The following is a 25014-nucleotide window of genomic DNA, read 5'->3' on the forward strand; positions in this document are numbered from 1 at the left end:
TCACCTAATGGAAACCAAGACAGACAGGGTCTGGGTTTTCCTTAGTGGCCATTGGGGCAGCACGACCCATACCATGGAAAACAGGGGATCCAGTGTGGGTTCCTCAATGGCCCCTATCCTCTGAAAAACTGGAAGCTGTGATTCAACTGGTAGAGGAACAATTAAAACTAGGCCATATTGAACCCTCTACCTCACCTTGGAATACTCCAATTTTTGTAATTAAGAAAAAGTCAGGAAAGTGGAGACTGCTCCATGACCTCAGAGCCATTAATGAGCAAATGAACTTATTTGGCCCAGTACAGAGGGGTCTCCCTGTACTTTCCGCCTTACCACATGGCTGGAATTTAATTATTATAGATATTAAAGATTGTTTCTTTTCTATACCTTTGTGTCCAAGGGATAGGCCCAGATTTGCCTTTACCATCCCCTCTATTAATCACATGGAACCTGATAAGAGGTATCAATGGAAGGTCTTACCACAGGGAATGTCCAATAGTCCTACTATGTGCCAACTTTATGTGCAAGAAGCTCTTTTGCCAGTGAGGGAACAATTCCCCTCTTTAATTTTGCTCCTTTACATGGATGACATCCTCCTGTGCCATAAAAACCTTACCATGCTACAAAAGGCATATCCTTTTCTACTTAAAACTTTAAGTCAGTGGGGTTTACAGATAGCCACAGAAAAAGTCCAAATTTCTGATACAGGACAATTCTTGGGCTCTGTGGTGTCCCCAGATAAGATTGTGCCCCAAAAGGTAGAGATAAGAAGAGATCACCTCCATACCTTAAATGATTTTCAAAAGCTGTTGGGAGATATTAATTGGCTCAGACCTTTTTTAAAGATTCCTTCCGCTGAGTTAAGGCCTTTGTTTGGTATTTTAGAAGGAGATCCTCATATCTCCTCCCCTAGGGCTCTTACTCTAGCTGCTAACCAGGCCTTACAAAAGGTGGAAAAAGCCTTACAGAATGCACAATTACAACGTATTGAGGATTCGCAGCCTTTCAGTTTGTGTGTCTTTAAGACAGCACAATTGCCAACCGCAGTTTTGTGGCAGAATGGGCCATTGTTGTGGATCCATCCAAACGTATCCCCAGCTAAAATAATAGATTGGTATCCTGATGCAATTGCACAGCTTGCCCTTAAAGGCCTAAAAGCAGCAATCACCCACTTTGGGCGAAGTCCATATCTTTTAATTGTACCTTATACCGCTGCACAGGTTCAAACCTTGGCAGCCACATCTAATGATTGGGCAGTTTTAGTTACCTCCTTTTCAGGACAAATAGATAACCATTATCCAAAACATCCAATTTTACAGTTTGCCCAAAATCAATCTGTTGTGTTTCCACAAATAACAGTAAGAAACCCACTTAAAAATGGGATTGTGGTATATACTGATGGATCAAAAACTGGCATAGGTGCCTATGTGGCTAATGGTAAAGTGGTATCCAAACAATATAATGAAAATTCACCTCAAGTGGTAGAATGTTTAGTGGTTTTAGAAGTTTTAAAAACCTTTTTAGAACCCCTTAATATTGTGTCAGATTCCTGTTATGTGGTTAATGCAGTAAATCTTTTAGAAGTGGCTGGAGTGATTAAGCCTTCCAGTAGAGTTGCCAATATTTTTCAGCAGATACAATTAGTTTTGTTATCTAGAAGATTTCCTGTTTATATTACTCATGTTAGAGCCCATTCAGGCCTACCTGGCCCCATGGCTCTGGGAAATGATTTGGCAGATAAGGCCACTAAAGTGGTGGCTGCTGCCCTATCATCCCCGGTAGAGGCTACAAGAAATTTTCATAACAATTTTCATGTGACGGCTGAAACTCAATGTCAAAGCTGCTGTGAGTTCTTGCCAGTTCCTCATGTGGGAATTAACCCACGCGGTATTCGACCTCTACAGGTCTGGCAAATGGATGTTACACATGTTTCTTCCTTTGGAAAACTTCAATATCTCCATGTGTCCATTGACACATGTTCTGGCATCATGTTTGCTTCTCCGTTAACCGGAGAAAAGGCCTCACATGTGATTCAACATTGTCTTGAGGCATGGAGTGCTTGGGGGAAACCCAAACTCCTTAAGACTGATAATGGACCAGCTTATACGTCTCAAAAATTCCAGCAGTTCTGCCGTCAGATGGACGTGACCCACCTGACTGGACTTCCATACAACCCTCAAGGACAGGGTATTGTTGAGCGTGCGCATCGCACCCTCAAAGCCTATCTTATAAAACAGAAGAGGGGAATTGAGGAGACTCTACCCCGAGTACCAAGAGTGTCTGTGTCTATGGCACTCTTTACACTCAATTTTTTAAATATTGATGTTCATGGCCATACTGCGGCTGAACGTCATTGTTCAGAGCCAGATAGGCCCAATGAGATGGTTAAATGGAAAAATGTCCTTGATAATAAATGGTATGGCCCGGATCCTATTTTGATAAGATCCAGGGGAGCTATCTGTGTTTTCCCACAGAATGAAGACAACCCATTTTGGATACCAGAAAGACTCACCCGAAAAATCCAGACTGACCAAGGGAATACTGATGTCCCTCGTCTTGGTGATGTCCAGGGCGTCAATAATAAAGAGAGAGCAGCGTTGGGGGATAATGTCGACATTTCCACTCCTAATGACGGTGATGTATAATGCTCAAGTATTCCCCTGCTTTTTTACCACTAACTAGGAACTGGGTTTAGCCTTGATTCAGACAGCCTTGGCTCTGTCTGGACAGGTCCAGACGACTGACACCATTAACACTTTGTCAGCCTCAGTGACTACAGTCATAGATAAACAGGCCTCAGCTAATGTCAAGATACAGGGTGGTCTCATGCTGGTTAATCAACTCATAGATCTTGTCCAGAAACAACTAGATGTATTATGGCAAATAGCTCAGCTGGGATGTGAACAAAAGTTTCCGGGATTGTGTGTTACTTCCATTCAGTATGAGAAATTTACTAGGGCAGCTAATTTGTCAAAAAGTCTTTTTCAGTATATGTTACAGAATTGGACGGCTAAATTTGAACAGATCCTTCAGGAATTGAGACTTCAGGTCAACTCCACACGCTTGGACCTGTCCCTGACCAAAGGATTACCCAATTGGATCTCCTCAGCATTTCCCTTCTTTAAAGAATGGGTGGGATTGATATTATTTGGAGATACACTTTGCTGTGGATTAGTGTTGCTTCTTTGATTGGTCTGTAAGCTTAAGGCCCAAACTAGGAGAGACAAGGTGGTTATTGCCCAGGCACTTGCAGCTCTAGAACATGGTGCTTCCCCTGATATATCTATGCTTAGGCAATAGGTCGCTGGCCACTCAGCTCTTACATCCCATGAGGCTAGACTCATTGCACGGGATAGAGTGAGTGTGCTTCAGCAGCCCGAGAGAGTTGCACGGCTAAGCACTGCAGTAGAAGGGCTCTGCGGCATATATGAGCCTATTCTAGGGAGACATGTCATCTTTCAAGAAGGTTGAGTGTCCAAGTGTCCTTCTCTCCAGGCAAAACGACACGGGAGCAGGTCAGGGTTGCTCTGGGTAAAAGCCTGTGAGCCTAAGAGCTAATCCTGTACATGGCTCCTTTACCTGCACACTGGGGATTTGACCTCTATCTCCACTCTCATTAATATGGGTGGCCTATTGCTCTTATTAAAAGGAAAGGGGGAGATGTTGGGAGCCGCCCCCACATTCGCCGTCACAAGATGGCGCTGACATCCTGTGTTCTAAGTGGTAAACAAATAATCTGCGCATGTGCCAAGAGTAATTTTCCACTACATGTACTCTGCCTTTACTCGGCCATGGGCTGCAGCCAATCAGGGAGTGATGCGTCCTAGGCGAAGGATAACTCTCCTAAATAGGGACGGGGTTTCGCTTTCGTTTTGGGGGGGCTTTCGTTTTTGGGGCTTGGGGCTTGCGCTCCTGGCTCCTGAAGATGTAAGCAATAAAGTTTTGCCGCAGAAGATTCTGGTTTGTTGTGTTCTTCCTGGCCGGTCGTGAGAACGCGTTTAAGAGTGGGACACATGGTCCAAGGAGTACTGCTGCCTCATCTTCTATCCTGTTACTTTCATGCTCTCAGGTTGGATGTTTGGCAGACAATATATGCTTAGAACATATTTATGGAATCAAGAAATTGCAAAATTACTTGAGAAGACATATACGCAGCATATATAAGCCAATATTTGCAATATGCTAGAACATTTGGTTACTCATTTCACAATACTACTACTACAATAACTTGCCTGGTAGAAAACACAAGGGAGCAAGAGTTATCACTGCATTTCCTTTCATGCGTGTCAGGTGATGTAATAGGGGAATGAACTGATTATATTTAACAAAGGGGGTTTCAATTTAAAAAAATCAGAACTATTTGAAGTGTGTTCATAGGACTGAAGTGCATTCACTTAAGCAAATGCTAGTTAAAACTATTTAATAAATAAAAACCTACTAATACTCATCTCTCTTCCTTGTAAGGAGGCATTACTTAAAAAGAACTTGTGACACTCAAGATATCTACACAATGATAGGTATCAAGCTTTCTTGGTCAACAAGAGGTAGGGATTGTGTCTCTGTTGTCAGTGTGTAGAAAACCTAACAAGGGAAGCTGAACTCTTCCTCAGAAACGAGAGGATTAACAATGTACGGGTGGGCTTGCTGGGCTGAAGCCAACTACAAAATGGAGTCATACTGGGCGGGCTTATCTGAAACAATGCCAGAAGAGAGAGAAGGGATGTGATAGAGTTCTGAACTCTCTCCAGTGCATCACAACTCACCCATTGAAAATGGCAGAAAAGATTCTCTCTTCTTAAACTGTCCATTCTCCAAAAAGTGCTCTGGATTGAAGATGTCTGGGGTGGCCCATTCTTTAGGGTCCATATGCAGTGCAGTCAAATTGGTCATGACCACAGACCGCTAGGGAAAGTTACAAAGACTCAAGGCAATGTATGGAATAGACACACACAAAACTCCCATGCCTGAGCCTCCTTACCTTTGGCAAGTGAAATCCAGCCAGTGTAGTGTCAACTGCCACTTCCCTGGGAATATTCAGAGGGACACTATTGCCCATTCTCAGAATTTCATGGACAACAGCATTGGTGTAGGGCATGGAGTCTCTGTCAGCCAGGCTGGGATGCTTCGACTGGCCAATCACTCGGTCAATTTCAGCCTGTACATTTTCTTCAAGGAAATGGGAGTCTCTATTAAGTTTTACATTTTAATGCTTTCTTCTAAAGGTATAGAAATTGTCTTCCAAACGTCTTTGCTTTTATTTCACCCAGCATCTTGATTGTGAGAAAATAAAAGTTCTCTGCCTCTTAAAAAGCCCAGTTTAGAAGCTCAGCTCTATAACTTCCTTCAAGCCCACAGTGTAACCATGAATTTTCATATATCCTGAACTGAATAATCAGGATCTCCATGGCTAAGCTCATAATAATACCTGGTCTTTTAACAAAAAAAAAATGTCATTTCCCAGATTCTATAAGAAGGAATGTGGAATGAGGAAATGTGACTGAGCTTTGCAAGTAAAACAAAATAGATGTGATGTTTCACTCTTGGAACTCTTATACAGTCAATGTTTGGTTCCTTTCCCAGTTTCCTTCCTGTAGGTGCAAAGGCAGTCCTCATGAGAGCCACTGTTGAGTCTGTTGGCCCTCACCTGAACTCAACATAGCCATGAGGTGAAAAGGATTTGGAAATTTAGGAGCTTTACAAAGTCCATCCTGGTTCTTTCTTTCTGAGAGAGACATATAAATATCTAACACTGGCACTACTGTACATATATAAATGTCATTGATCAAAAAGTTCATATAACATAAATCAGATTAGAAGAACTATAGTGATTTTGAGTTAAGGGATATCTATGTCCATAATTATCTTGAGTTTTTAACACACTTGCCTCACTCAGTTTCACTGTGATTAATGAAGTGGGCCACTAATCATTTATGTGGGCTCTTATCATTTTTAAGTGTACAGTGAAATAATATTAAGTATATCTATATTGCTATAAAAGTAATGGCAGGAGCATTTCATCTTGCAAAATAAATTCTATGTTTTTACAAGTCTTGGTTTCTCTCTTGTGTATTCTACCTTCTGTGCCCACAAATTTCACCATTCTAGAGAATTTATATAGTTGAATATACACAAATTTTGTCTCCCATATTTATGCATTCATCATGATGCTTTTCTTTAGGGCTGAATTTCTGTCCTAAACTTTACTCATAGTCCATGAGTATCCTGAATGCTTCCATCAGTTGACTACTTTTAATACTACACAGTGAACGTGAATTAAATTTATATCAGTTGATTGCTTAGCACATATGGCTAACCCTATTGACAAGTTATTCAGGAACCTGTATGATAGGAAAGATCAACTTCCAGATGTTTGTTTTTGAATCTACATATGTACATGTGGAAAGAGAGCATGCAAATTTGCATACACATGCACAAAATAAATAAATGTATTTGAAAAGCTTTTAGCAATAAACTATTGATAAATATTCTGGAACTTTTGTTTTAGAATGTAAGCCAGAATTTTAACTGAATAGGCTTTAAGCTTTCTCAAAACATACCTTAAGCAAGAAAGGCATTTTAAGTTGTAGCCTATAAATATATATGTGTGTGTGTGTATGTATGTATATATATGCATATATATACACACACACACATATATATATATATAATATGATATATATCATGTATTAAAAATGTATGTATGTAACTTAGTAAATAGGTTGCCATGCAAACATGTGAACATGAGTCGGAATCTCAGAACAAACATAAGATGTGGTAGTCTGCACTTGCTTGTTATCCTAATACTTGTGAGGCAGAGACAGGCAGATTCCTAGACTGGCAAAAAGGTGTGTACCACAGGATATCAGATATCAGAATAAAGAATTAGGACAGTACCCAAAATGGAAAGGATTGTTAAAAAGGGAGCAGGGTGTAGATGAATGTTGTGTGGTAATGCCATTCTTTCTGGAACCTATCACAATGTAGATTGACTTCTGTCTTTTCTTCTAAACTCCAATATTCTTGAAGGTACAGATGTAATATCTGAATCCCTTGAACAATCATAGTACTAACAGAACATGTGCAAGATGTGTCCCTACCAAAGTGTTTCACTGCTCCCCACTCATTCCACCATGCCCCATTTCTTCTGAACCCATTCTGGTTTGGTTAGACATGGTCAGCACATGCTCACCTTGGACTTCTGGGTATAGGGCCATGTAGAGCAGAGCCCATCGTAGTGTTGAGGATGTTGTCTCTGTTCCAGCAAGGAAGAGGTCCAGAGTGCTGCAGATAAGGTTTTCTTCATTGAAACTTGTAGTAGTCTTGCCTGGGTACTGGAAAAGATAGTGTATGTTTGTTTATTTTTATTTATTTTTTTTCCACACACTGGCTTTTTTTTAATCTTTTTTTTATTATGTATTTTTCTCAATTACATTTCCAATGCTATCCCAAAAGTCCCCCATACCCTCCCCCCCACTTCCCTACCCACCCATTCCCACTTTTTGGCCCTGGCGTTCCCCTGTACTGGGGCATATAAAGTTTGTGTGTCCAATGGGCCTCTCTTTCCAGTGATGGCTGACTAGGCCATCTTTTGATACATATGCAGTTAGAGTCAAGAGCGCCGGGGTACTGGTTAGTTCATAATGTTGTTGCACCTATAGGGTTGCAGATCTCTTTAGCTCCTTGGATACTTTCTCTAGCTCCTCCATTGGGGGGCCCTGTGATCCATCCAATAGCTGACTGTGAGCATCCACTTGTGTGTTGGCTAGGCCCCGGCCTAGTCTCACAAGACACAGCTATATCAGGGTCCTTTCAGCAAACGCTTGCTAGTGTATGCAATGGTGTCATCGTTTGGAGGCTAATTATGGGATGGATTCCTGGATATGGCAACAAATCCTGAAGAAATCCAAAACACCATCAAATCCTTCTACAAAAGGCTATACTCAACAAAACTGGAAAACCTGTATGTTTGTTTATTTAGAGAGTTGGTGATCATCGCAGAACACTGGTCCTCACCCCGAGGAATGAGCTGGATTAAGTCATTCAGAATGATGACTCCTTTGATCCTGAGGTCCTGGAGGCAGTTGGCTAGATGAAAATCAAAGCAACCATTCTTATTACTGAACTTTTGGAAAAGTTTTTGTACAGTGGGAAGAGAATGTAATAAAAAAGCTTATTTGCCTTCCGGTGTCTGTCATATCACTAAGTATCTGTATGGTCTAGGGCACTCACTTTGTATCCTTGCCTATGTCTATATGTCAGTTTATATGATAAGAATAACACACACACACACACACACACACACACACACACACACACCCCTTAACACACCATTATCATCTCTGGGGAATACAACAGGCTCAAAGTCAATGTTTAACAGGTTTTATAAGAGAAAGATTAAAATAAAATTTCTCTGTTCAATTATTCTCCAATCTGCATCATCTTGCCAAGTTAAAACATTACTGATTCCATCAATTGTTCTTTACAAAATGTCCCTACTTTTAATCACTTCCTCTGGAAACATCATTTATTAATGTGCTCTCAATGTTAATGGTCTCATACACGCACTTCACGTGGTAAATGATTTGCCTTCTCCCCTTGGCATAAACTATGGCTTCTACACCCAAGGAGTTGAAGGGGTCTGCAACCCTATAGGTGGAACAACAATATGAACTAACCAGTACCCCCAGAGCTCATGTCTCTAACTGCATATGTAGCAGAAGATGGCCTAGTCGGCCATCACTGGGAAGAGGTGGTCCCTTGGTATTGCAAACTTTATATGCCCCAGTACAGGGTACTGCCAGCGCCAAGAAGCGGGAGTGAGTGGGTAGGGGAGCAGGGCTGAGGGAGGGTATAGGGATAGCATTTGAAGTTTGAAATGTATATAAAGAAAATATCTAATAAAAAAGAATAAAAAATACGGCTTCTACTGATATGCCAGGAAGATAAAATATCAAAGAAGGTATAAAAATAAATAAATAAATAAATAAACAAATAAATAAATGTTTACCACTTTGCCCATTATCCAGTGAGTTGTAACTCCTATGACAGATTCAGTGATATCATCAGGATCCTACTGGGGTCTAGGGTTTACATTTTATAGTATGTCTACAATTCAAGATGTTCCTTCACAGGCTCACGTGTTAAATATTTGGTTCCTTGCACTGATAGTTTTGGGAAAGTTCTTGGGAATAGGAATATAATGTCTTGCTGAAGGAACCAGCATGAAGGTGCCCATGAGGAAGGAGGGTAACTGACAGTTATACCAAACCCATGGTGCCTTCTTGTTTCTGCTTCCTGATCAACTGTGCCGTGAAAGCCTGCCCCACACCCTTCTGCCCAGGAGCTTAGCTCCTTTGCCATTTGCCACGTAAGATGAAAATCTTCTGAAACCCAGCCAGAGTACATTCTGATTTATTTATTTTGCTACCATGTGTTGTTGTCACAGGGATATAAACTTAACTAATATCTCCATTCAGTGTCTTCTTGGCTTTGTCTGTTATTGACTAGTGATGATATGGAGACCACAGATTGGTAGGTTGCTCACCTAGATATAAAAGTCAAACTCTACCACTTACTTAGCTGAAGTTTGTCTGGAGGTTCAGATTGGGGAAGGTAGTTAGATCAACCCATAACAGAATAAAGTCCTGAAATTTAACTGCTGCTTTTATTTTGTGTGCGTCTACTTCAGATATGGGAAAAAGAAAAAAGAGGGAATTTGCAGGTTGCCTGTTTACCTATAGATATGATTAATTTCAGGGGGAAAGGTTATCCTTATAATAGGGATAGTACCAGAGAAATAAGATGTAAAGGGATCAGAAAGCAAAGAGATGTTGCAATCTTGGCATTGAATTTAGAACAAATGAGCTTCAGGAACAAACACCAATGTCCCTTAGGAGATGAGAGACACAAGGCAACGAAGTTTCTATTGTCTTTCGAAGTAGCTTGCCTGGCAGACAGGATGATAGGGACTGTATAGAAATATGAGAGAATGAATAAATGTGTGGTATGGTAAAATCCAGCCATTATGCTTGCCTGCTCCTGGATCAATAGGTAGCTACTTTACATCACCCTTTCTGTAAAAAGACACAGGTTACATCTTCCCACCTTTGCCATTTCATTGAGAAAAGCATCAATGAAGTCTCTTGGCTCATCAGGGTTCCAGTCTTTGCGGTGATTGTCAATTATATCAGCAATATATGATTTCAGTTTTCTCCAGGTAGCCAACAATGTTTGGTGTTGTCCTGGGAGATGTTTTGTTATCCATGGGAAGATGTTGTAGAGCTAATTAGGGAGAAGAAGGCAATCATAAACTCACTTTCTATGTTTCAAGACAGTCTTGACTTTGCCTCTGCATCTTCTACAGTGGAACTGTGGGAACACCTAGCCTGCTGAAATGCCCACTGTCAGGCATTTCAACCCTCCCATGCAGAACATACTGACCTCTGACCACTTCTCACTGGTACAACGGCTTCCCACTTAGGAAACACACTATATCTTTGTCAGTTCAGTTCAGCATTCAGTAATTGTACCAATTTTGACCCTAAGTGTCATCAAAGCCACTGAAGGGCCAAAGGCTGATGGTGGCAGAAAGTGGGATGAGGCTGGGATAGCTCCACATGCAGTGGCTACAACTTGACCTGATCAACGTAAACTTACCATGGAGTTTGATAGCTCTGAGTCTGAGGCCATGGGCTGGGTGAAATCATGGTACTAGCTTTATGTTGTTTGTTACTATAAAACTCAGAAACTCTGGCATGCCTGAGATGTACATGACCTAGAGGGCCATTCCAACAGAGTAGTGTTCAGTACTCAGAGGGTCTTGAATGTGTGAAGGCAGATTGCCTCCCTCACTCTCAACACACTTGGGATACACCCCCACTTGAGAGTGGCGCCAGGTGACATGATCTAGGAAGTCTTGCCCTAATCACATCCAAAGCTCAGTTTGGCCAGCAGAGAATTGTAAAGCAGATTATCAGTTCAACAGTTACATGTTAGTGAAATATCATTGATTTGTATGTGTATTTTTATATCTGTAGAGTTTAATATGACTGCTAGAGCAGTTTGTTTCCACTCACAAAGTGACACTAGCCTTCATGAGCAGGCTTCTCAATAAAAAAATGATCATTTCAAAGAATTCAGAAGACATACCCCAACCATCAGATGTACAAATGAAAAATAAATAAATAATAAGAAAGAAAGAAAAGGGAAAACATCAGGACACAGCACCTCTGAAATCATCAGTCAATTCAAACACCCGGAAACACTTTAACTGTTGGGTGAAGTGTCCATGCGTTTTCTGATCAAAATGATCAGAGGCAGGAAGGGGGCAGAAACAGGCAGTGGAGTCCAGTATAGGCTCCAGAGGTGAAAGTCAGCAGCATGGAAGCAACAAGCAAAAGGAAGAGAGATGTAGCAATCAGAATGAAAAATGTACAGAATGGGTGAAAATACAGCAAGGAAATTGAGATTTTATTTATTAAAAAAAAAAAAAACCACAAACAGAGATGTTGTGAATTTAAAATTTGAAGGGGAACGAAATAATCATGGGAGGTAGAGGGAGGGACATGGGAGGGGGAGAGGAGTGGGAGGGAAAAAGAGGAGCGGGATCAGCTGTGGAAGGAGACAGGAGAAGGGAACCAGGGGTAGCCACAAGAAAGTACCAGATGCCAGGGATCCAAGAGGTTCCTAGGATCCAACAGGGATGACATTAGGTGAAATACCCCCCAAAGGAGAGAGAGAACCTGTAGCGACCATATCAATTGGTTAGGTCTGACCCCTGGTTGAGGGATAGGGCTACACACCCATCTCAAAAATATTAACCCAGAATTGCTCCTGTCTAACAGAAATGCAGGGACAGAGTGAAGCAGAAACTCGAGGAAAGGCCATCTAGAGACTGCCTCACTTAGGGATCCATCCCATCTGCAGATACCAAACCCAGACACTATTGCTGATGCCAAGAAGCACTTGCTCACAGGAGCCTGATATAGCTGTCTCTTGAGAGGCTCTGCCAGAGTCTTACCAATATAGATGCGGATGCTCACAGCCAACAATCAGACTGAGCACTGGTCCCCAATGGAAGAGCTAGGGGAAGGACTGAAGGATCTGAAGGGGTTTGCAACCCCATAGGACGAACAACAATAAAGACCAACTAGACACCCCCCCTCCCCAAGCTCCCAGAGACTAAACCACCAACCAAAGAGGGACCCATGGCCCCAGCTACATATGTAGCAGAGGATTGCCTTATCTGGCATCAATGGCAGGGGAGGCCTTTGGTTCTGTGGCGGCTCCATGCCCCAGCATAGGGGAGTGCTAGGGCAGTGAGGTGGGAGTGGGTGGGTGGGTGTGGGGGCACCCTCATAGAAGCAGGGGGTAGGGGAGAAAGGATAGGATGTTTGTGTAGGGAAAACTGGAAAGGGGATAACATTCGAAATGTAAATAAATAAAATACCCAACAAAAAGATCTGAAAAAGAACTTGAATCTAAAATAAAGAAAATGATACAAAATAAATAAATAAATGAACAAACAAACAAATCCCCAAAGCCACAATAGAAAACCCCGGAACAGTCTCCACCCAAGAGAAGATCGAGAAGGGAGATCACTGCTGTGGCAACCCTACATTCCAACAGTGTAATGAAAAATGTGAATAGTGACTAAGGTAAGAACTGTGATATGATCAAGAGACTATGCCCAGAAATATTCATGATTTTATTTCACAAGCTGAGCTGAAAGGGAAAGGGATGGATGGAAAATTCAGTGAAATTATAGCAAAAAGTTTCCTCAAGTCAAAGAAACAAAAGGACACTCAAGTATAAGGGGCATTTAGATCCCCAAATAAACATGACCAGATAAGAAGATCTCCATGGTCAACAAAAATTGTGAAGGAAAACAGCAATATTTAAGGATTTAAAGGGTCCATCTCAGGAGATAGCTCTTCAGATAAAGGTGTTTGCTACCACAAGTCTGAGAACCCAAGTTTAAGCACTGGATCCCACAACAAAAGAATAGTATTGATTCTCAAAGGTGTCTTTTGACTTCACACTTACTATCATGTACATACATGTGCTGAAACCCACAGACACATAGTGAAAATTTAAAATTTATGTTCTAGTAGAAATATTCTGATGGACATACAAAGACTGAAATAGGAGACTAACATCAGGTTCCAAATTAGCAGCCTTCAGAGCCTGGAAAGCTGGGGATGGTATATTTCAGTGTGAGAAAGTAAGTAACTACCGATCACGTGTTGCACATTCCACAAAGGTTTGTTTTAAAACTCATGAGGAATAATGGACACACCAAAAAAAAAAATACATACTAAGTCAAGTGATGACCACCAAGAGAGCACTGAAGAAGATACAAGAGTGTTATATATTCTTTAAAGAAGGCCACTACATATTCAGAAAAGAAACATCTTTTCAATTAGAAAAATTGTAAATATGTATGCAACAAAATTTGAGGCTGTGGGTTTTATAAAAGAAACAAGAATGAACATGAAGTTCAGACAGATCCTCATATAATAACTATGAGTGATGTTAGCACTACATCCCCAAGCCTGCATAGGTTATCCTGTATAAACCAAGCAGAGGAAGTGTACTAACTGAGAAGAAACTCAGAGCTAAACTGCACCATAGATCAAATGAACTTAATCGATGTCTGGAAAGTTTTCCATCCAAATGAAACAGCAAATTCTTTGTTCTTAGTAGCACATGGGACTTTCTGTAAAATAAAAAGACCCATGTCTTACCAAATCCAAAAGAATAAAATAGTCTATTATATCCAAATAGACCATAGTGTAATAAAACTGAAATCCAATCTCAAGAAATACTACAGAAGCTAAACAAATACACAGAGAGTGACAAATAGAATCTTGAATAGAAATGGGACATTAAAAAAGAGAGAGGGGGCTGAAGAGATGGCTCAGCAGTTAAAAGCACGGACTGCTCTTCCAGAGGTCCTGAGTTCAACCCCCAGCAACCACATAATGGCTAACAACCATCTGTAATGGGGTCTGATGCCCTCTTCTGGTATGTCTGAAGAAAGCAATGGTGGTGTACTCATATAAATAAAATTAATAAATAAATTTGAGGGAGAGAGAGAGAGAGAGAGAGAGAGAGAGAAAGGCGGGGAGAAGATGCCAAGCTTCTAGAATGAAATAATGATGAAAGCTCAGTCTACCAAACCATTTGAGAGACAGCTAAGGCAATTCTAAGAGGAACATTTATATATGGATAAACACAGGAACATATAGTGTACCAGTATAGGAGCAAAGATTGAACCCCAAAGGGTTACATTATGGTATTACCATTTTGATAGTTTTAAGGAATGGGCATATAAATAGTGGAACAAGTTCCCCCCTCCTTTTTTTTAATTAGGTATTTTCCTCGTTTATATTTTCAATGCTATCCCAAAAGTCCCCCATACACACCCCTCCCCAATCCCCTACCCACCCACTCCCCCTTTTAGGCCCTGGAGTTCCCCTGTACTGGGGCATATAAAGTTTGCAAGTCCAATGGGCCTCTCTTTGCAGTGATAGGGAAAAGCCTCGAAGATATGGGTACAGGGGAAAAATTCCTGAATAGAACAGCAATGGCTTGTGCTGTAAGATAGAGAATTGATAAATGAGACCTCATAAAATTGCAAAGCTTCTGCAAAGCAAAAGACACCATCAATAAGACAAAAAGGCCACCAACAGATTGGGAAAGGATCTTTACCTATCCTAAATCAGATAGGGGACTAATATCCAACATATATAAAGAACTCAAGAAGGTGGACTCCAGAAAATCAAATAACCCCATTAAAAAATGGGGCTCAGAGCTGAACAAAGAATTCTCACCTGAGGAATACCAAATGGCTGAGAAGCACCTGAAAAAATGTTCAACATCCTTAATCATCAGGGAAATGCAAATCAAAACAACCCTGAGATTCCATCTCACACCAGTCAGAATGGCTAAGATCAAAAATTCAGGTGACAGCAGATGTTGGCAAGGATGTGGAGAACGAGGAACATTCCTCCATTGTTGGTGGGATTGCAAGCTTGTACAACCACTCTGGAAATCAGTCTGGTGGTTCCTCAGAAAATTGGACATAGTACTACTGGAGGATCCCACAATAGCTCTCCTGGGCATATATCCAGAAGATGTCCCAACTGGTAAGAAGGACACATGCTCCACTATGTTCATAGGAGCCTTATTTATAATAGCTGGAAAGAACCCAGATGCTCCTCAACAGAGGAATGGATACAGAAAATGTTGTACATTTACACAATGGAGTACTACTCAGCTATTAAAAAGAATGAATTTATGAAATTCCTAGGCAAATGGATGGACCTTAAGGGCATCATCCTGAGTGAGGTAACACATTCACAAAGGAACTCACACAATATGTACTCACTGATAAGTGGATATTAGCCCAGAAACTTAGGATACCCAAGATATAAGATACAATTTGCTAAACACATGAAATTCAAGAAGAACGAAGACCAAAGTGTGGACACTTTGCCCCTTCTTAGAAATGGGAACAAAACACCCATGGAAGGAGTTACAGAAAAAATTTGGAGCTGTGACGAAAGGATGGACCATCCAGTGATTGCCATATGCAGGGATCCATCCCATAATCAGCTTCCAAACGCTGACACCATTGCATACACTAGCAAGATTTTGCTGAAAGGAGCAGATATATCTGTCTCTTGTGAGACTATGCCGGGGCCTAGCAAACACAGAAGTGGATGATCACAGTCAGCTATTGGATGGGTCACACGGCCCCCAATGGAGGAGCTAGAGAAATTACCCAAGGAACTAAAGGGGTCTGCAACCCTATAGGTGGAACAATATGAACTAACCAGTACCCCAGAGCTCTTGTCTCTAGCTGCAAATGTATCAAAAGATGGAACAAGTTTTTTTATGTTAACATGTTTTAACTCTAAATAAAAATACAAGTAAAAGAGTGAGTTTGGTCACAAGAACATTTAAAGTGCTCACAGCAGTGCTATTAATAACAACCTTAACTGAGAAACAACCAAATGTCTAATCATTGAGGAAAAATTAATGAACAATGACAAAAGGCTAAAAGGAGGAGCATATAAAGAGAAGAGCAGCCAGGAAGACTACTTGGAGTATGCATGAGTGAAAAAGTGGAATTTGGACATTAATGGATAGCACATTAATTTTGGTACTTCATTAAAATATTAGAAACATTTTGTACAGTAAGTTTTCTTATGTAAAACTTCCAAATCAACAGATAAATTTGTGATGAGACAAATTTATATCAAACTCAACTTGAAGACATTATATACTAGTTTCAAAAGGTCCTGGAAATAAAAAGAAAGAACCTATCTGTACTTGAATAAGCCCAGGAACAATTTTCTCTGTAAAAGAAGCCAGAATGCTTACATGGACCATTAGGGAGGTGGTACCCAAGTACATGGCTTTATCCAGTAACTGCAGCAGCTCCTGAAACTGACTGTCATGGTACTCAAACCGTTCCCCAAAGGTGATGGAGCAAATGATATTGGAAACTGCACTGTAGATCTTGAAGTGAGGATCAAAAGGCTGTCCTGGATGTGAATAAAGAAAGACGTGCATCTTTCAAAGATACTGGTTTGTCAATTCCATATGACAGAAAAACATCCATAAAGAACCATATAAAAAGGTATGGCCAAAGCATACTACACGGGGTCTGACATGTACCAAGGACTCTGCTTATGCCTGGAAAGTCAGAGTGACAGTCAGGCTTTAAGTGCAGCCATTTGTTTAATGGCCCATTTATACGTTTAGATGCAGAACTCCTGAGAGAAGTGCACATTTAGTTATTCACTGTTCGATCCTCAGTGCCAAGCACAGTACAGGGCCCAGGAGAAGCACTTAGACACTGAGTAGGAATCTGTCAAATGAATGAAAGGACCACAGCCTGCTGCAGCTGCCCTGTGAAATCCCCACCTTCCTCTTCCCCTATAGCCTCCACCAGGTGGGAGGCCTCCTCCTGAATTCGATGCTCTAAGCTCTTCTTTCCCAGTCCAAAGTTCCTCAGTGTCATCAGGGCAAACCTCCTTTGTTCCTTCCATGTCTGGCCACTGGAGAAGATCAATCCTGGAAAGAAGAGATTCAGCATCACGGCATTGTGATTCTGTTCTAAAATTATCTCATGAGCTCTATGGACACGTGTGCAATGTAAAGAAGAAGGGCCAATAAGGGTCTTAATAGCTGTCTAGAGAGAATATCACCAAGCAAGGAACATAATGGTTAGCATCTCCTGGTGGCTTGCAACATCACACAGTTTAGTAAGTATTTCTAACATATTCTTTAATTTAGCACTCTTAGAAAATTTAAAGGCTTACTACCAAAACATACTAGACCCATTCCAATGGATGGAAAAATGAGATACAAGGACAAGGTAAAATTTTCATGGGAACACAGTTAGCTATCAAGGTAATCAATTTTAAGTCTCCAGAGAACCAACACATCTACACGTTGTGTTTAATGTATCCACATTTTTGTTTGGTAGATATGTTGTAGAAAGGAACCAAACTGAAGCTGTTTTGAATAAAATTTCTATTTTGAATATTGATCAAATGAATGTAAGTTTCCAAGTCCTCCCTGGATAACTGTCCTCCTGGTTGGCAAGTAGAGATGTAAATGCCAGGCTAGTACATGCCAGAGTTGAATAATCTGGTGGAGGAGTTCTTCAGCAGCAGGACAGTTGAACTTGCCAGTGAGAGTGAGACTAAGCAGGAAAAAGACAAAAGTTTCCTTTTTTTCATGTTCTTTTATGTGGTCTGAAATCAGAAGGTGTGCCCCAGATTTAAGCTGAGTCTTTAATGTTTCCAAAATCTCAAATGATTCAGATTTAGGGTGCATCTTCCCACCTCAAATGATTCAATGAAGCAAAATTTCTCTCTTTTTTTTCTTTCTTTCTTTCTTTCTTTCTTTCTTTCTTTCTTTCTTTCTTTCTTTCTTTCTTTCTTTCTTTCTCTCTCTCTCTCTCTCTCTCTCTCTCTCTCTCTCTCTCTCTTTCTTTCTTTCTTTCTTTCTTTCCTTTTTTTTTTTTTTTTTTTTTTTTTGTGCTCAGATTCTTAGACTGTAGCTGCTTCCAAATGCAGTTAAGTTGACAAGTTAAGGTTAGCCACCAGACTCATGGTGGAATTCTCAGCACCCTATTTTCTTGGGGTGTAGAACACATCATGTTGGCTTTCATCAGGCATGTATGGACTTGTGGCTATATGAATTCAATGCTATCACTCTAGTCTAATACACAGTAATTTTTGCTACTGGAATATGGAATATGTAATGACCTTTCATATTTATAATGATATCTAATATCTTCCCTCCATTTTGACATAATATCCTAAGATCACCTCTATTCAGAACCATTTGGAAGCTTTCCCAGCTGTTAGGATGAAAATCAGTATTTTAGCGAACACTGTGCTCTTTCTGACCAGGCCCAGAAGTGTCATGTACACTTAATTGTGTCCTTTAAATACCATGTTTGTCACACTGGATGCATTTCAGTTCTTCAATACCTCTGTCCTTCTGGCCTTTTTAAGGATATCATGTCCCCTTGACAAATTATCTCTTCAGGTCATTAAATGAATATCATTTACTCCGTTTTTCAAGAATCTATAGACATAGACATTTCTAATACAAGCCCTCTTCTTTAATATTGGTTTACTTATAAAACTACACAATTTTATTAATGTACATACTTGATTTTCTTTTTCATCCAATAAAGATAATACAGAAGAACATTTTAAAGTCTATTTTGCTCCCTGTTAGTCACTTATACTATGCTTCCTGGTTTTATGTCAACTTGACACAGCTAAATTCATTGGAGAGGAGGGAGCCACAGTTAAGAAAATGCCTTCATAAGATAGGGCTATAAGTAAGTCTGTAGGGCATTGTCTTAATTTGTGTTTGGTCCAGGCAATGTGGATAATGCCAACCCTGGGGTAGTGGTCTTGGGTTCTATAACAAATCAGGCTGAACAAGTCACGAGGAGCAAGCCAGTAAACAGTATTTCCCCATAGCCTCTGTTTTAACTTCTGCCTCCAAGTTTTTCTCCTGTTTGAGTTCCCATCCTAACTTCCATTGATGTTGAACAATGGTACAGAATCATAATCCAAATAAGCACTTTCCTCCAAAGATTTTTGGTCACAGTATTTCATCCTAGCAATAGAACCTTAAGAAGACATATGTCTAGCACTGTGCTTCTCATAGCAGACAACAGAGTGAATTGATGTAGAATTAATTAATGGATTATTTCAAAGAGCAATTAGCATCTAAATTGCTGTTTGTTAGATTAACAGATTTCAAATTTTGTTTTCAACTTGACTTAATTGATGCTAATATGAAGTATTTACACTAATAAGTTATAACATTGGCTAGTAACCTAGAAGTCCCCATAATTTTAATCATAGAGTATAAGCATCTCTAAAGAGGATGTAGAAGAGGGGGTTCCATTTTCCTTGGGTAGAAGGCTGCAGTGGTGAAATGGAAAGGAGAACCCATTGTGGCATGGTTACTTCCTACCAAAGCATCTAGAGGTACTTTTGCAAAACAGGTGGTTGTGCACAGTCTTTACTAGGACCTAGTATAAGTCATCTGTTGGGTGATTTCATTCAAGAAAGGTGGCATCCAGCTCTCATTAAAGATAACCTTTCATGAAGGTTTATGTGCCTGTTGGATAAATAAGGCATATATGTGCCTTTATGTATCATAAACATTACAATACATATCTTACAACACATGAAAGACTTACCATTTCCATTAAAGATCTGTCTTTGTAGAGGAAATATACGGCGATTTATAAAGTTTTCATCCAGGTGAGAAAAGGCTTCTTTGATTAAAGGCAGGCTGCTTATAATGACTGCAGACTTGATTCCGAAATCAAGACTGATAACATTCCCATACTTCTTCACAAACTGAAAAATATTTCGGAAGTTAGAGGTGAGCAGGCTCGTATCTCTGTGTCCAGGGATGGCAGTCACGTGTGTAGCCAATTGGAATTATATCACTAGGTTCTTATTTCCCTGTGAATGGAAACTTGGTTTGTGGAAATGTTTTTGATTTTTTTTTTCCTCTGCTACTTAACTCAGATTCACTTCAGGAATGGAATTTGTCCTACACAAATTCACTAGCAAGAATCAATAGGAGTGGGAGGTATATCTACAGTGTGTCCTTTACAGGATAAAGAAGGCTTTAAGACACAAGTTTCAATAAATAAGCAGACTCTAACTGAAACATTCTTCCATCTAGTGAAGGCAGAGAACACAGCAAATGCCACTTGACAAAGACCAATGAATTTCTGTATAAGTCTGCTGTAAGAAGCACTGAATAAGCAAGGAATTTCTTTCTTTCTTTCTTTCTTTCTTTCTTTCTTTCTTTCTTTCTTTCTTTCTTTCTTTCTTTCTCTCTCTCTCTCTCTCTCTCTCTCTCTCTCTCTTTCTTTCTCAATCAGTCTATCAATCTATCTATCCATCCATCATCCATCTGTCCATCCATCCATCCATCCTTCCATCCTTTTTTAGGCATTACCCATGTATTATAAAAGGGAGGCATGGAAATTATTTACATGATGGAATAGTTCAGAACATCCACAGAATGAGCAGCTTCATGTGGCACAATTTCAACAGTGATTTAAGTCCACATACTTTCCAAGAATGTCACCATCTCTAAATAAGAAATAATCCTTGTCTTCTACAACTACTTTGGTGCCTCTATACTCTGGGACTTTGTCTCCAACTCTCACACAGACCAGTTGAATCTCTCCACCCTTTCCTTTCAGGACTGATCCCACAGCCATGACCGTTTCTTGCAATACTTTTCCTTGAGACTTTTCTGGAAGCATAATGCCACCTTTGGTTACAGTTTCGGCGGCACTCCTTTCAAACAATACTCTGTAAAGGGCAAGAGGAAGTTTCTTTTTTTTTTTTTTTTCTGATTGTTTAACTGTGGTTTTTTTTTTTTTTTCCATTTTTTATTAGGTATTTAACTCATTTACATTTCCAATGCTATACCAAAAGTCCCCCATATCCACCCACCCCCACTCCCCTGCCCACCCACTCCCCCTTTTTGGCCCTGGTATTCCCCTGTACTGGGGCATATAAAGTTTGCAAGTCCAATGGGCCTCTCTTTCCAGTGATGGCCGACTAGGCCATCTTTTGATATATATGCAGCTAGAGTCAAGAGCTCCGGGGTACTGGTTAGCTCATAATGTTGTTCCACCTATAGGGTTGCAGATCCCTTTAGCTCCTTGGCTACTTTCTCTAGCTCCTCCATTGGGAGCCCTATGATCCATCCATTAGCTGACTGTGAGCATCCACTTCTGTGTTTGCTGGGCCCCGGCATAGTCTCACAAGAGACAGCTACATCTGCGTCCTTTCAATAAAATCTTGCTAGTGTATGCAATGGTGTCAGCGTTTGGATGCTGATTATGGGGTGGATCCCTGGCTATGGCAGTCTCTACATGGTCCATCCTTTCATCTCAGCTCCAAACTCCGTCTCTGTAACTCCTTCCATGGGTGTTTCTAAAAGCTTGTTCTGCTATGACTTGTTCTCCCTGCTGCCCCAGACTGCACTTGAGCCTCTGCTGTAAGGAGAGTCCTGTGGGCCAGCTCAGGACCCTAGTGTGTGTGTGTGTGTGTGTGTGTGTGTGTGTGTGTGTGTGTGTGTATGTGTGTGTAAGTAAGAACAACTTTCAGGGGTCTGTTTTCTCCTCTCACCATGTGGGTCTGGAAAGTAAAGTCAGTTGACCAAGTTTAGCAACCGGTGCCCTCATCCACTGAGCTACCTCTCTGGCCTACACGTATGGAATTCACAGTAATCAAAAGTATCTACTGATTTTTTTTTTGCATAAATAACTATGATAACAGAAGGAATAGCAAAATAACTGTGGCTATTTAAACATTTGACTGGTTTAGAGGAAAGCTCTGATAATGGAAGCAACAAAAAAATGGAGGGGCAAGTCAGAGACAGGGCTGACAGTCTCATTCAGTATTTAGTTACAAAAATCCTGATGGATATGTGATCATGTAACTGTATTCTTGGGAGTCTGGAGTCTGCTCTGCTCTTAAAGATGAATAAAAGGAAAATAAAGAGAATGACATGACCATCTACTCATGTAAGACATCCTGAGAGTGACTTGAAATTCATTAAGCAATTTTATATGTACAAGGGCCCTATAAGGTGTGCTTAGTCCCATTGTACATTAGGGTCTCATTATAGCTACCTAGAAGTACATGCTACTATCTAACTTGTGTGTCGCATACTGTCTTAGTTAGGGTTTTACTGCTGTGAACAGACACCATGACCAAGGCAAGTCTTAATAAAACAACATTTAATTGGGGCTGGCTTACAGATTCAGAGGTTCAGTCCATTATCATCAAGGTGGGAGCATGGCAGTATCCAGGCAGGCATGGTGCAGGTAGAGCTGAGAGTTCTACGTCTTCATCCAAAGGCTGCTAGTGGAAGACTGACTTCCAGGCAACTAGGGTGAGGGTCTTAAGCCCACACCCACAGTGACACACCCATTCGAACCAGGTCACACCTATTCCAACAAGGCCACACGCCTAGACGGTGCCACTCCCTGGTCCAAGGATATACAAACCATCACACATGCCTACCTCAGTCTGATAAAATTTCTCTTACTTAAATAATGTTTTGAAATAATTCTATGAACTACTCTAGAGAAAGCTAAAAAACTATGAGCTAGAGGAAGTATACAGGAGTCCAGCTTCTTCCATTTCCCATCCTCTTTTAATTGGTGTCATTTTAATTGTTTGAAAATTGTTTATCCCTTTGCTCCAGTCAACATCCATTAAACCTTTTTTTTTTTAAGTATAGCACAAATGATACTTTGATCATTCTAGGTCCAGGGCTGCCTATTCATCTAGATTTCATATGATAGTAGAATTGATTACCAGTATCCATATGACTCATTTCACCATAGACTGTCCTGTGTTTGCCTGTTATGCTAAGCATTTGTTTAGTGTCTATAGAGTGAATGTGTCTGGGAATACATATTTCGAGTATGTTATCAAATGCTATTTCATTCTACTTAGAATATAGGTAGACAATAAGTGTTGTGTCAATTCATGTAGGGTTCAAACTCTTTTTTTTTGTTTGTTTGTTTGTTTTTTGGTTTTTTGAGACAGGGTTTCTCTGTCCTGGAACTTACTCTGTAGACCAGGCTGGCCTCGAACTCAGAAATCTGCCTGCCTCTGCCTCCCAAGTGCTAGGATTAAAGGCGTGCGCCACCACTGCCCGGCTGGGTTCAAACTCTTGTTTTGTCATTATTTCCCTGAACAACTCAGGAAACTCAGGTTATTCCTTCCCTCAGCCAGTTTACACAGTGGGAAATGGAAAGCTGGGCGATGATTGCTAACGGGACTCCATGTGTGCCTATCATGGAGTCTAAATGGAGGGGATCACAAAACACAATAGCTATTCTATTCCCACATAGAATAGCTTGTGGGATTGTTTCCTAATAACCTGAACTAGAATTTAACTACACCTAAATTATATCATTTAATTTTATTTGTTTGCACTCAGATATCAATTTGCAAGCCCATAGAAAATACAAACTAAAAGGATGAAAAACATTGCTGGATTGAGGATCTTCCCAGCTTCAGTTTCACTATGAGCTATTACTGTGATACCAGACACTCAACCTCCACAGTTCCATATGACTTTATAGCAAGACATAAAGGATCCAGTATTTTAACACAGAAAGATTGAATAAAACCATGTCATTTTATTCTTGCAATTTTTGATAGCATTTGCTATAAGCAGAACTTCCATTAAATGTTACTCTTTTGCCAAAAGCCAAGGGAAGTTAAGATCAGCAGGCCAGCGATCTCTTTATTGTTCTACTTCTATATCCTGTAGTCAAACCCCATAAAGATGGGACCCATTTGAACCCTACAGAGATGGAGCTTGTGGATGCCAACTTGTCACTTGCTTTACTTGTGTGTCTCTCCTAGGCTGAGGCTCTGAGCCTATTTGTGAAGTCCACAGCTGACCTGTTATAGAGAGGAGAATTCTGGTTCCTCCTTTTGCCAGCAAGAAGTAAGATAATAGTAGATTGTCAACCTCGTGCCCACAATTTGGGCAAAGACAGTATGGGTAAAGAGGGAAAAGGCATTCTGAGGTGGGGCAAAGCTGAGCAGTTTCCTTCTGCTTCAGCCTCCTCTAAATGAATGAATAAGCAGTCAGCAAGGATGTAGAAAAAAATAAGTCTCAGTAAGAGAGCACTGACATTTATAAAAAAAAAAACCCAGTCAAGAGGAGTAGACCATCTGCACATACTTTTTTTTTTTCCTTTTTAAACTGAAGTGGCACTCTAATCAACTAAGCTGAGTTATTGGCTTTACGTACACTTCTTAAAGTGGCAGGGCATATCTGTCTTTATCATGATTTATTATTATGTCATCAAACAGAGCTTGGCATATTATACAGTGTTTTCTCTGACCACGATGCAAACACAACATAGAAGAATAAGAAATTTTCTAATTATTTGTAAATTGAACTGCTTATTTCTTTTTTCCCCCATTAATTAATTTATTCATTTTCCACCCCAAACACTGCCTCCTCCGCCTCCCAGTGCATCACTTACTCAGTTTCTTTCCCACGCCCCTCAACCCTTCTCTTCTGAGAAGGTGGAGCCCCCCACTGAGTATCCCAGGATCCTGAGACAAAGTCTCTGGAGGGCCAGACTTCTCTCCAGCTGAGGAGGGAGCCACAAGGCAGCCCAGTGAGAGGAATGGGATCCACAGACAGGCAACAGCTTTAGGGACAGACCCTGTTCCAATTGTTGAGGGACCGAAATGAAGACTGAGCTGCACATCTGCTGCTGCTGCTGCTGCTGCTGCTGCTGTGTGTGTGTGTGTGTGTGTGTGTGTGTGTGTGTGTGTGTGTGGTGTGTGTGTGTGTGTGTGTGTGTGTGTGTGTGTGTGTGTGTGTGTTTGTGTTTGTAAGGGAGGCTAGGCTAAGTACAGTCCTTGTATGCTTTTAGGTTGGTGGTTCAGT

The 25014-nt window shown here is 40.6% G+C and overlaps 1 protein-coding gene and 1 pseudogene across 4 annotated transcripts in view; both read right to left on the reverse strand.

Annotated features, from left to right (window-relative positions):
• The window catches only part of Cyp2j13 (cytochrome P450, family 2, subfamily j, polypeptide 13), a 34907-nt gene that overhangs the window by 9138 nt on the left and 755 nt on the right, over positions 1-25014 (reverse strand). The window contains exons 2-8 of one of the 4 annotated variants that reach the window (NM_145548.4): positions 19748-19910; positions 16933-17082; positions 16387-16550; positions 10102-10278; positions 7187-7328; positions 4976-5163; positions 4761-4899 (exon numbers count right to left, since the gene is read on the reverse strand). In NM_145548.4, the coding sequence (NP_663523.2) occupies positions 4761-4899; positions 4976-5163; positions 7187-7328; positions 10102-10278; positions 16387-16550; positions 16933-17082; positions 19748-19910 (1123 nt within the window). The remainder of the gene's footprint in view (positions 1-4760; positions 4900-4975; positions 5164-7186; positions 7329-10101; positions 10279-16386; positions 16551-16932; positions 17083-19747; positions 19911-25014) is intronic. The other 3 variants (XM_006502935.3, NM_001346539.1, NM_001346540.1) reach the window with 3 other exon arrangements.
• On the reverse strand, positions 20512-20910 carry Hspe1-ps6 (heat shock protein 1 (chaperonin 10), pseudogene 6; annotated as a pseudogene).

Source organism: Mus musculus, chromosome 4 (assembly GCF_000001635.26).
Source record: "Mus musculus strain C57BL/6J chromosome 4, GRCm38.p6 C57BL/6J".
NCBI lineage: Eukaryota > Metazoa > Chordata > Mammalia > Rodentia > Muridae > Mus > Mus musculus.